The sequence below is a fragment of the Etheostoma spectabile genome, chromosome 23, assembly GCF_008692095.1.
Source record: "Etheostoma spectabile isolate EspeVRDwgs_2016 chromosome 23, UIUC_Espe_1.0, whole genome shotgun sequence".
NCBI classification, from domain to species: domain Eukaryota; kingdom Metazoa; phylum Chordata; class Actinopteri; order Perciformes; family Percidae; genus Etheostoma; species Etheostoma spectabile.
In genome coordinates, this window is record NC_045755.1 from 22,204,579 (window position 1) to 22,217,505 (window position 12,927).

At 40.4% G+C, this 12,927-nt stretch overlaps 1 protein-coding gene and 2 non-coding genes across 5 annotated transcripts; all 3 read right to left on the reverse strand.

Annotated features, from left to right (window-relative positions):
- Positions 1-876: 876 nt before the first annotated feature.
- On the reverse strand, positions 877-11,814 carry slc25a3a (solute carrier family 25 member 3a). 3 transcript variants are annotated; one of them, XM_032504875.1, is made up of 8 exons: positions 11,586-11,814; positions 10,930-11,101; positions 8,665-8,789; positions 7,788-7,967; positions 4,297-4,478; positions 3,218-3,390; positions 2,812-2,922; positions 877-1,340 (listed from the first exon to the last, which is right to left on the reverse strand). In XM_032504875.1, the coding sequence occupies exons 2-8, from the start codon at positions 11,069-11,071 to the stop codon at positions 1,180-1,182; spliced, it is 1,074 nt and encodes a 357-aa protein (XP_032360766.1). In that variant the 5' UTR covers positions 11,072-11,101; positions 11,586-11,814; the 3' UTR covers positions 877-1,179. The 3 variants fall into 3 exon arrangements, with proteins under 3 accessions (XP_032360766.1, XP_032360767.1, XP_032360768.1); XM_032504876.1 differs by lacking the exon at positions 8,665-8,789 and adding an exon at positions 9,993-10,117; XM_032504877.1 differs by having other exon boundaries at positions 10,930-11,097; positions 11,585-11,685.
- On the reverse strand, positions 2,553-2,756 carry LOC116673506 (small nucleolar RNA SNORA53). Its single transcript, XR_004327856.1, has one exon. It is a non-coding gene; the product is annotated as a small nucleolar RNA SNORA53 (small nucleolar RNA).
- On the reverse strand, positions 3,972-4,174 carry LOC116673505 (small nucleolar RNA SNORA53). Its single transcript, XR_004327855.1, has one exon. It is a non-coding gene; the product is annotated as a small nucleolar RNA SNORA53 (small nucleolar RNA).
- Positions 11,815-12,927: the final 1,113 nt, after the last annotated feature.

The following is a 12,927-nucleotide window of genomic DNA, read 5'->3' on the forward strand; positions in this document are numbered from 1 at the left end:
TAAAAAAATTATATATATACTGTACATACACACATTTATAGTATGTATGTGTATACAGTATATACATATATGTATATAGATACTTATTATAAAGTGTTATAATTATTTATACTGTTTATTGATCCCCAGTGGGTAAATTACAATTTTTACTGTTAGTAATCACTGCACACAGGCCTGAAACACACACACATGATCAGGTCCTATTCATATACAAATGGTGAGATGTCAGGGTAAGTAGGCTGCCAGCTGGACCAACGCCCTGAGCGGTTGGAGGGGGTACGGTGCCTTGCTCAAGATGCCACTTTACCTCCAAGGAGGTGAAGTGAAAATTGCTTTTTCTCGAGCGGATCACACAGTTGTGTGTACCTTTCAGAGAACGTTCATATGTTCCTCGTTAATCTGACAGGCCCGATCCGCAACGTTAGATCAACCGTGGAGCCGCGGATATTATCGCTCTCGGTGGGTTAAAAGTCTTCCGCGAGGATACCATGTCAGTGTATCCTCTATTTTGGTTTCTTCGTGGAGCCTCTTCGAGGCTCGATGTGCATTTTAAGGATTTGGCGCATCCTTCAACATGGCACGCTGATAACGATTTCTGCGTTACAAGCAGGAGAATCTAGAAAGTACAAATTTGGGAATTAGGAAAAGACCAAAGGGTTTTGATGAGCAACAGTGTCTGGTGGAGGTTTATTGTAAACATTTGTTTACATTCAGACTTATTGTTCCCCAGGAAGCTGGTAAAAGTACTCAAAAAAAAAAAAAGTTAACAGAATAAAGTTTTATTACCTGAATAATTTGTTTTGAAATCTATTAAACTGATTAAATGCAAATGAACGTAAGACTGTTAAAAATGAAAAGCAGACAGCCAATGTTCTTCAGGGAATTCCATTCTTTTATTAGAATTAACAATTTTGTGACAGGACTTGATAAAACCAGACGGGTGTTTCTACAAAGGAATATTATCTGTGACTCATGGTAAGCCAAGAGCAACAGCTCCATCTTCTCTCCTTGCTTGTTTTATCTTTAAATATACATTAGTAGCAGCCCTGTGCTCTGTAAAGAGCAGCAGGAGTGGACATAAATATAGAAAACTGCGTTGCACTCTGGAAGTTTGGAGGGGGTTCAGATGTGTCAGCCGGGGACTGAAGCTCAGTAGAGGGAACGGGGGGGGGGGGGGGGTTACTCTGTGAGGCCCAGCTTCTTCTTCAGGGACTCTGGCATCTCTGGGGGAGGGGGACGGGGCAGGCGGAAGTAGACCTTGACAGAGTCGTAGATGAACCACTGCAGGGCGGTCAGAGTACCAATCATGATGATACGGGCAACCAGACCCTTCCACACACCTGAACAGGACACATACATATCAGATTCAGACACATGCTGACCTCACCGTAGACTAAGTGGTTCATACAATGGGCTACACAACACTGGGAGTACTTTGCCATTAATGGATAATGGTATGAGGTCAATAAAGAATCTCTAAATGAAAAGGCTCAGCATGGAATTCAGCATGGAATTCAACATGGAAGGGAAGGACCCATGGCCCAGGAGTGAGCCAGCATCACCGTGATACAAGGTAAAATGTTGAAGACTTTCAAAAAAAGAATATAAAATCAGGTAAGAGAATCCTTTTACATTTCCATGTATTTCTCTACTGCACATGAAAATGACAGCATTTCTTTTGGAGTCTTATCTTGTATCAAATGGCACAATGGTAAAAGTTAGACTTAACTTGGTGTTTGAATTTCATTATACTTATATAAAAAAAATTGTCCAATTCACAAGAGGAGTGAATACATGGATACATTTACAGAAAGACAAAAACGAACATGTCTGTTAAATGACTGGAAAAAAAAACCAATTCAATAAATCACAAATTAGTCCTTTTCATTGTTTTGCCAAACTGCCCATATGGCATGAAGAGTGTGCTAACTCAGTATTAATTGTACAGAAAAATCTGACAATTAACAAATCTGTATATCATGCTGCCCCAATGTAAACTAATACAAGATCAACTTTAGACTCAAATGTCCAGTGTCAATTTGAACAACTCTCTCCAGACAGGTTTAACATGTATATAAATTGATGTACTTTCAACAATTATTTGTATCAGACATTTTAAAACAAAAAGTTGCATTATCTGGTTAGAAACTTTGAAATAAAATTTACTTTTCCATCTACAAATATGAGGAAAACAGGTGTTTCCTACTTTCCTTTTAAATCAATTCTCAGCGTATTTGTGCTCGGAGGCCTAAAGGTATCACATTACACTTAACCATTTGGGATGTCACAAATGCTTTCTAAGTCCATCCCTGAAAATGGAACTTAAATGAGCAGTTAAATATGAAAACACTCAAGTGTCAAACGCTGTAGATACGTTCAGTACAGTGAAGCCTTAACATTAAACTGTAAGAACAAGAAAAACATTTTACATTATTTTTTTAGTTCAATTTTAATGTTGTATTGGGTCATTATGCCTGATCCTGTTAAAGCAACAAGATGTTAGCGTACTTCCTAAGCAAAGCAATACATCAATCAGTTAACTGGTCTTGGCTCTTGTCCGTCCCCCAGGCATGCAGCACTGGGAGTTCCCTGTCTTTAGAGGACAGGGTTGCCAGTGTTGCAGTTGGGCTGGGGGGACAGGTAGACTTTTCTCACACGCCAATGACTCAAGCACCTCCAACTGTACAGCCAGCAAGCTGCTGAGGAGCTCTACTCAGAGCACAGCGCCCTCCAGAGGTGGATCTAAGGAGCGTGTTGATCAATGATACACTATGCTTTCTGGTGAAGTTACTTTGCACTGGTTGTACATACCTTTGGGTCCCAGCTTCTTGAGGACCTGGGCAGCAGTGCTGCCCTGCTCCTTGTTCAGCACAGAGACCACAGAGTCAGCAGGGTGAGACACGATGGCACAGAACACTCCAGCTGCACAGAGAGCAAACAAAAAAACACATCTAAGACTTGGAAACGGCAGATCAGTTGGTATAACTTAACTTTCTAAACTAACATTTAAAAACAAGTTCAAAGGAATGATTGCATTAAACTGATATCACGGCTAATTTACCTACATTAGTAAGAAATATTCTTATTGCAGTAACTTTTCCCCAACAGTCATGAATTCATAATATCTCCATTGTTACGGCTTTATTAACTGATTATTCGGCTTTCTAGCTTCATCAACATAATTTGTAGAGTCCCATTAGGATGTTCTGTTACTCACCGATATAACCGGCTACAAAGGTGACCACCAGTTGCTCAGGTTTGGTGCACTCACTGCGGGGCTTGGGAACAACATACTTGTAGAGCAACTCCACAGTACGCTCAAAGCAGGAAAACTTCATCATGGTGTAAGGGATCTGCCTCATCCACAGGGGCACCACACCCTTATAGAAACTGGAGTGAAAGCAAGAATGAGATGTGAGCTCACAAGTAGCATATTTGTCTACACATCAATTTATCTACATTCAAGGTTTTCCTTGGCATTATAAGACTTAGACCGTCAGACTTTAACAGTGAAGCAGCCAAGCCCTCTAGACAAGTGAACTTTTCTCAACTAGTCAGCAAAAGTTGACAGTGGAACTGGTAAAAGTGTGTAAATTTCACTGAACGGGTGATAAGTTAGTTGACTAGAAAGTATCCTAGCCTTAGTAGAAAGCAGTACATAAAATCGTCAAAGAAAGCCAATCCTCCAACATAACGTCTTGTTTACTAATGCAGTGATTCCAAACTGGGGGGCTTGCAGCAATGCTAAATGTAAATGAACAGGCTAATAGTTCTGCAGCACTGCTAGCAAAGCATGGAAACGTTTGTGAAAGGACTGCTAGGTTAACGTAAAGCAGAGGCAACAACTCCTTCTAAAAGGGCCAATTCTAGGGTTTTTACACCAAATAAAAATGTAATTAGTTAATTATTTCATAGACTGTAAATGGCCACACATTTCAAAACTTTCCAGCTCTGCACTAAATAATGTGAAATGTGTCCGTCCCCCAGGCATGCAGCACTGGGAGTTCCCTGTCTTTAGAGGACAGGGTTGCCAGTGTTGCAGTTGGGCTGGGGGACAGGTAGACTGTTCTCACACGCCAATGACTCAAGCACCTCCAACTGTACAGCCAGCAAGCTGCTGAGGAGCTCTGCTCAGAGCACAGCGCCCTCCAGAGGTGGATCTAAGGAGCGTGTTGGCATCACAAATACATTTTCCATTCATCGGTTATTCAATTACAACTGAATCCAATCCTATATATGAAATCCTGGCAACCCTTCAAATGAACTCACTGACAGGTAACAAAACAGAATGCTTACGCCCAGAGTCCCTCCTCAGCATACATCTTGGGGACACACTGCCTGAGGGTGTTGGCATAGCCTGGCTGGGTCTGGATACGAACTTTAACAGCCTCCATGGGAGCCAGAGCAATGTCTGCAAAGAACTCTGCGCTAGCTGAGGCAGCCAGGTAGAGTGATGTCCTCCAGAGGTAAGTGTTCTCCTTTTGGGTGAAAGCACAAATGGTCAAAAAGATTAGGTGACGGCCACACGCAGCTCAGGTTTCCCCTACGTGACCAAGCAGAAGTTAGAAACCATATTTACAAGGTTCATACACCTTTCCCAAAGTCAAATTCAAGCACTTTCCAAACTGAATTCTCAAGCTTTTCTAGCACCTTACAGCTGTGTTTTGTATATAAATGTACTGTGAACATTTTTATACAGTACATAGTTTACTGACCACTTCATTTATTAGGTACACGTGTTTTAATTAAGTTGCAATATTGTCAATGTCTTGTTTTAAGATGTATGTGAAGCAACAGACTGTAGCAAAAAAAAGTGAATTATAAGATACAACTATAAAGATCTATAGCGATCGGAACATAAAACATCTTCCGAATGACGTAAATATTTCCATAAATCATTTTGGCCACTGGTTTTCTACACTAAGGTAGAACTGAAAAACATGACGACATTTTTATATTGTTTTATACGGAACGCCAGGATTTGACGGCTCCTGGAAATCTGTTCCAAATTGGTGGGCCACTCAGCGGAGAACATGTTCACTGAAAGCCACGTACTGCACCCCCCCCCCTTTCGCAATGTAGCTTAGCTTGCTATGCTTTGGGGGCTAACATTAGCTTGTCCAACACCAGTATTAAGCAATATGAAATTAGAGCTGTGCTATTCATTAATAGACAAACAAGAGCCTAAATTGGACCTAGACCCAATAAAAACCCACAGCCGGACTGCAGCAAAAAGCTGAATTAACTTTTTGAGAAACGCAACCCCACGTCACACTGTAACAGGAGATCAGACTTGAGTGTTATGAGCTATGTTTTGAGGGGGTGTGAGAATCTTATACAGTCAACACGAAATATCAAAATATCTTGTTCTGAATGCACCTTTTGGTCACATATGCAGTACAATGTAGTGAAATTTTATTTCATCCTAGTATTAAGAGTGGACAGCTATTTATAGAGCATTCATGAAGCAACTTTGGGTTCAGGGTCTTGCTCTCCATGAAATGTGTCACCTAGTAGTAAAAGTCTGTATACTGGTCTGTTGGGCTTAATATTAAACTGATGGGAACATTTTTACACATATGAAAGGGATTATCAGAACCAACTGTGTAAATCCAACATGGAACCCTTTAACCTGGTGCATCATTAAACAGTATACATGTTAGGAACTGGCCAGTTGATGATATTGACTTAACATGAATACACTACAGCAGGCAACAATCTTTGTTGACCAACATACAGCTGCTTGCCAATTTTGTGTTTTGACCAATTGTGAAAACAAACCTGTCTCAATTACCATGCTTTGTAGGGTGGACTTGTTTTGCTGTGTCATCATTCATATCTATACAACCAATGTATGGATTGGTAAATTATTGTGCTCTGTACCATGACGGCACACTTCTTCGCTATGGCGTCGCCGTTACCTCCACTCAGTTACCTTTATATATATCACACTATTTAACTCATTGCGCTTTCGTTTTTATATCTTAATATACGGCCATGCAACATCTATTGAAAGCTTGTGTCTAATGATTAATCACACAAAGCATAAGATGACTTATAGCAGTTATACCACTGTAATAAAGTTAAAGAAAATTAAGATATACAAAAACAGTCTGAGCAACAAGTGCCTAGAGTCGAGTGTGCATTCATACATTTTTACCCCTGTGCAGCGGTGATTTATTCCCAAAAACTTTCACACCTTGCCAACAGTCCAAAGAAATGGAATAATCAAGCCATTTTATCTAAAACAAGCTATTTGCCTCACAATCTTGAAGTTTACGGCCAAATTTTAAACAACGGTAAACAGTTTTCCATTTACAGACTTCACACCTGCCTTCTCACGCTCAGTATGGGTTTCACTGTATTATCTACAGAGATGGGAAGTCACAAAGTACAAATACTTCATCACTGTACTCAAGTACATTTTTACTTTAATTATTTTTTGGGCGACTTTACTTTTACATTTTAACACAAATATCTGTACTTTCTAGTCCTTACATTTTACAAAATTGGCTCGTTACTTTAGTTTTGTACAAAAGGTCATCTAGGTGCGGTTGTGAGCGCATGTCAGAGACCAGCGCGGACACGCGTCTCACACCGCGAGCGGGCGCGCAACGCCACACAGAGAAAAAAAAAGTGAGAAAAGAAAAAAAACTCTGTCCGGAGGATAATCAGCTGAGATTGTGTGTGTCTTTGAGAACTGTAAGTCATAACTTATGTTGTCAGTTCATTTATTCCTGTTGTATTGGCCTGTAGTTCCAGCACATTTAAATGTTAGCTTGTTTGTGTTTTTCACCGGTTAGCTAGGTTACACCTGGCTGTTGATTCGATATATTGGCGATTGTTGAACATCCTTGCTCATTAAGATAATGTAATTAATTAGTTTTGCATCCTCAATACCAAATTAAATCTAATTGGATGGGAATAGACAGACTTCAATCAAAATCACACTTGAATTCACATCTTGCTACTCCGTCAGAATCTTATTAACCTGGAGTCCCAGTCTCTGTCACAATAAATAAGCTATATTTTAGGCCTATTGGCAGACAACCATTTAAAATGTTGCCAGTGGCATATAAAGAATAAAGAGCCTTTTTTCCATGTCCACTGTAGTTTATCAGTGTGCTCTCTAGTAACATCTGTCTGGTCCAGGTAGCTTTGTCATTCGCAAGTCTACTTTTATACTTTAAGTAAATTTCCAAGCCTTTACTTTGTTACTTTTAGTTAAAGTTAAAATCAGTACTTTTACCAGAGTATTTAACACAATTATCTGTACTTCTACTTGATTATGGGAAGTAAGTACTTTTGCCATCTCTGATTATCTACATTCTAAGGAATCCAATGAGACCTCAGTTGAGCCAATCCGTTCACGGCAGGGGAAAACAACCCTGTGGGAAGCTGATGTTGGCCCAAGTGACATTCGATCAACAGTTGCTTGAGCCAGTTAGAATTTCATGTTACGAGACCGTTCTACCTTTTTAGCCAATAAGGAGCTGTCGCTCACCTAGATGTGTTAACAGCAGTATATTTTAGTCAGTTTACATATGTATGACTTGGATGAATAAAAAAAAAGAAGTTCATTCAAGCCTCTGTAAAGGTCAGTAAGGCCTAGAATATGTAACAAAAATGTTAGTGCGTTACCGTTCCAATGATATCAGGCACACTTCAAAGGACTAAAGTATATGGGAGCTGAACCACTTATTTTGGGTAGGACGTTTAAATTGAAAAGCATGGCTTTTAAAGCGTTTAACAGGTTAAAGTGTATTGAAAGCTGTAACTAGACTCACCTCTCCCAGCAAGTCGCTGTAGAAGATCTTGAACACTTCATAGAAGCCGAACTTGCACAGTCCCTGCATGGAGTAGCCAATGAAGGTGGGAGCCCAGCCCTTTGCCAGGCCTCTGACACCATCTTCCCTCAATGTCACTGCAAAGCCGTTGCCGATGCTCTTATACTTATCTGGGTCCACCTGAAGGAGAATGAATACTTATGACGCATGTTATCAAATCATTGGCAACTCTGGGATCTGGCGTTTTAGGCAGATATGTATAAGCTTATAGCATGGCTAGTCATTGGTATGGCCCAATGCATGAGTTGCATATCTAATGTTTTTCTTGATTGGGTTTAAGTGCCAAGTGCTTTGGAGGAAATTGCATTTTCTACATTTTTAAACCAAGTTTTTTCATGTCATGGATACTGTTTAATTTCCATCATAAAAGGTGAAATGTGAGAATGAACTATAAACTAAGCCACAACTACTAAAGTGTGGTATAAGAGTACATTTTTACTTCTAAATTTTCTGCAGGTGATTATGTGTAGCATAAGTATATAAGCACTGACAATTGTAAACAACTCAAGTTTAAAACTTAAGCCATTTAATTGGGAAATTATGAACTAGGCTACTGACCTAAATTGAAATGTAGAAATACCATTTGAGTTTTACATATGCATTTCTACAATGATTTAAGATACAAATTGGCAACAGCTAAATAGTGAATAGAGTTTATGCACAGCCCTGAAAGTTGCCTGTTAATTTTTAATAGGTCACTTCAATGCCATGCACAACTACCATTACTCTGAAGACTGTACATGAAGCCATGGGGCTGAAAGGTTGGAGGAGCTGCTGGCAACTCGTTGCTACGGTGAGGTTTAGCATCCATACAAACCTGCAGGCGGCACTTGACAAGGTCGAGGGGCACTACTGCTGTATGTGTGATGCCGCAGCTCAGGATACCCCCAAAGCCACACAGGGCATAGTACTTTGAGGAGCCAAACTCGCAGCTGACATCCTCTGTAGTAGAAGGGAGGGGACACATACATGCAACATGCAGGATTACATGCAGCACAGGACAAAAATCAAAACCAAACCAGAGCCACATAATGGAAGAGTGGCCACTACAGAAGGAAAATCTTTGACATTCTTGAGACCAATTTCCCCATTCAACTCAGTGCCAGGACTCTCCCATTAGATGGCTCCACCACCAACATGCCACCATTTATTAGGATCACACACACCAAAGGTTGATCAAATCATTGTACTCAAGTGATTACAGTATGAAGTTCCATGGACCATAATGGTGGATTGCAAGTTGTCACACTTACTACAAAATATTAAATTACTGCTCATGATTTTTAACACAAGTTGCTAGATTTGTACCTTACCTTACATGCGCCTCTGCTTTCAACTCCTCTCAGTAACAATGCAAGTTAATGTACATGAGACTTGAAACTTGCTACAGATATCTGCATTTTTCTAACATGGTTAATACCTATGGCTGCCTAGAAGGTAGAACTGACCAGAAGCTGGTTGAACATGCTCTGGCAACAACACAAGTTTAAGTGATTTGTAGTTAATTGGCTAAAGAAATGCAAATCTCCATGGTCCTACTTTTTACTGTTATTTTGTTTTAAAATATAAATTATAACCTAAGGTTGAGATAGCAGATTACCAGCAATGGCATATTTAATTTATTTTTTCCCCACATTTTGTTTATCATCACCATAGTACCTGAGTCTTAATAAATATGACACAGGTATAAGATTACCTGACAGTGCAAAGTTAATCAGTCAGTGTGATAATGAACAATCAATGACTTCAAATGTCAGCATCAATATGTTTCTTATCTCTGATTAAATAAATAATCTCATAAGTCATCGATACATTCAGACAGACACCGTTGATGGTGTCAAATAGCATGGTCAACATATAGGACATTCCTCAGGTCTGGCACTCCTGACCTTAAGAGTCCTCTATTGTGGATTGAACAGGGGTGGCAAGGTGGGTAGAATCATTTAACTCAAAGAACACGGGTGCAGAATCATGCAACCATGTTATGATCACTCAACACATTAGGATCAATACAAAATGAAGAAAAATGGGGACGATATTTCTCTCATGCAAATTGGTGCATTTTAAAAAGAAACAAAAATTGCAGCCATGGGTAGATGAGGCGGAACGTTAAAAAAAACAGGGCATCGAGCCATGGAGACAGACCTGCAATCTGCATTTGACCAGATCGAGGGGAACAACAGCGGTGTGTGTTGTGCCACAGCTCAGAATCCCACCAAAGCCGCACAGGACAAGATACTTCTGAGAGCCGAACTCACAACTGTCTCCCACTAAAGAAACACAGGTGAAACTTTAAGAACAAGACCGCTTGGATTTCAGAAAGGTTGGCACTTTCTTAGATTCATTGGATGTCTTAACTGGTAAAGGGTTTAAAGATGTTTAAATTGGTGTAAGAAACAGTTCTGTGCCTTCAATCCAGCTAGATGGCTTACCAGCCAAAAACCTTTACTAGGGGGACAACATATTTTAACAATCTCTCCCTTATGCAACAGGTTTATACTTGCCTATCAGCAAGAGTTTAATATGCAACAACTGAAATGTATCACTATTGTTGTGATCGAACTACAGCGACAGGTAACTTTAACAACCTGTCATAAATATTCAAAATTAGGACAATTTGTTCTCGTCAGCCCCTGGGCAGCTCATAGTTGGGGGTCACGTGCATTTGACTATTTTGTCATTACAAGTTAATTACTGACGCTCCACTACAACCACTTAATTCATCTAAGATCCACCATTTACAAGTGTGAGCCTTCATATACAGTTTGCTGCTGTGTAAAGGCGAGATACCACTTTGTCCTTCTTTGTCCTCCACAGGCAGCTTGTGTGCAGCAAAGGCCTAGCTAGCAGCTAACTGCCTAAGCCTCATTTCCTGAGCAAACACATCCCTTATCAACTGAAATGATTAAAAAGTGTGTCAAAACTATGACTTACAACCCGCGCAGTCAATTGCACTTAATACATGAATCTATGCTGAAATAACGCAGTAAAGTTTGCCGCAATTGGACAAATCTGCTCGGCTAAGCTAATGCAGCTAACACTTTAGCCAGCCTGCGGAGTGCGGAATCTGCGCCGAGGTTACCTTCTGCGGTGGCTGCTGCTGCCAGTCTGCGTGTCTTCTGTCCGTGGAGGCTTTGTTGGGGTTCTTCCACTTTCTGGAGACTGAACAGAGGGGCGCTGAAGGGGTTGCCCCGGGCCAGCTGTGTCAAAGCGGTCGGGTACATGGTGTTGTCCTGCCTGCTGGCGGAGCAACGCTGCAATGAGGAACAAGTTAGCTGTAGACTAGCTCAAGCGAAAAGGCTGATATGACCCCCCTACACACACACGCACACCTTAACTGGGTGATACCATGTCACGTGCTGGTTAGCTTAGTTTAACATCTGAATGACCATGGACAGGAATGCTTGAATTGGTTTTAGAAACACATAGCTAGCACCTACCTAACGTAACACGAATACGCGCGTAACGTCCATGCATACTAACACCTAACTCAAAAATCCCAAAGATGCATACCTACACATTCATGTAACTCAACATTTGTCTTGTCCTCTTTTAGCATAGCTGATGCTAACATGCTAAGCTAAGTGGACCGCTCCAAGGTGCAAGTTCTCGTCTTAACAGAAGAGGTAACGTTAAACATCGCATAAACAAAGTGACTAACAAATGTCACATATCCTTAAAATATGTCCTTCTTAAAGAAGTGGCTATGTACTATTTTAAATGAATAATAGCACTCACTCTCTGTGTCTTAAGATGGCGCCTCCACTCAGCTAACTGCAACTGGCTGCTCGGAGAGACTGAATGACCTCGCGGTAAACCATTTGTCCTTTCGTGACGTCACCTCCAAGCCTGGGCAGGTCCCTTCACTTCTCTGTCCTGTAAGGAAACGCAGTAGATCTGTCAATCAACACCTCTGTTCCAATTACAAAGCTGGTCTCTTCTTCTTATTATTCTTTGTCTTTTTCGGTGGTTGGCATCTAGTTTATGGGTTCATTACCGCCACCTTGTGCCCCAAAGTGTGGATCCACACAAGTCCCTTCATCATCGTCCATGCTATCCATATCAGTAGCCCTAGCCCCCTATTCCTGTTTCCATAATATCCTATTAATCATAACCCCTGTGTCCCGTCGAAAAGCTAAGAGTACCCTGACCTTTGCTATCTTATCCATGCTCAGTAATTATTTTGATTTTGAGTAATTCCCTTAGATAAAGGTCCTTGGACAATTCCTCATCATCTCTCTCGCTGTGTCCTATACCCCCCATACAACTACATGCTCTACTGTCTCCTCTTCCTGATATCCCTAACACAAGCCTATCTGGTGTTTCCCTACCATATTTAGCATTTTGTTTAGTGCACAGTTCCCTAACCTTAATCCTGTCAACACTGTTTCATCTCTCCTCTGTCCACTATCTACACTGGTAATTTTTACACTTTTTTGAATTTTATATAGATGTCTCCCTCTTTGTCCTACCTTTCTTCAATTTGCCACTGTGTTGTGTGGCAGTGGGAGTATCAACTTCTTAACCATCTCTGGTGTCACTTAAATGGCCCATTTGTGTGACATCCTGTGTTTTTGTGAGGCTTTGGGGTTTCCTTTCTATTTGTGCCTAAAATGATTTGAAGCCTTGGGGCTTTGAACACAGCAAACAGAGTGACATCTATAACCTATAGCAATCCTTCAGACTGGCTAAAGCAGCTTCTTAGATTTGAATAGGTTGTTTTTGTCTCATATGAGCAACGAGCCTGCTGCGTGTTATTACATCTTTACTAGCCTACTTTTAATCAAGGAATTTAATTAATGCGTTATCCAAAAAGCCTATTTTTACTGACAAATAAAACCCTTTCTGTACCTTATTGGTATTGTTTAGGCTCCCAGTGTCACTGTGGGCTCACATGTTTTAACTTCATAATTTATGTAACATTTCATATAAATCGCAATGTGATTGGAAAATTATATTTATCAAATTCAAGCTAGTTCATTTTATTACCTGTGGGCTGCTTTGTATCAGGTACAAATTATTCATATCATTATGTCTTGACTGTACATTGCCATACTTCAAAGTTATTCCATTTAGCATA

Excerpts from the sequence above, each read along its gene's own strand:
- slc25a3a (XM_032504875.1), bottom strand. The coding sequence starts at position 11,071 with ATGTACCCGACCGCTTTGACACAGCTGGCCCGGGGCAACCCCTTCAGC. Across the intron at positions 4,479-7,787 it reads ACAGCGACTTGCTGGGAGAG|GAGAACACTTACCTCTGGAG; the intron begins GTGAGTCTAGTT and ends TTCACCCAAAAG. Across the intron at positions 1,341-2,811 it reads CAAGAAGCTGGGACCCAAAG|GTGTGTGGAAGGGTCTGGTT; the intron begins GTATGTACAACC and ends TGTCCTGTTCAG.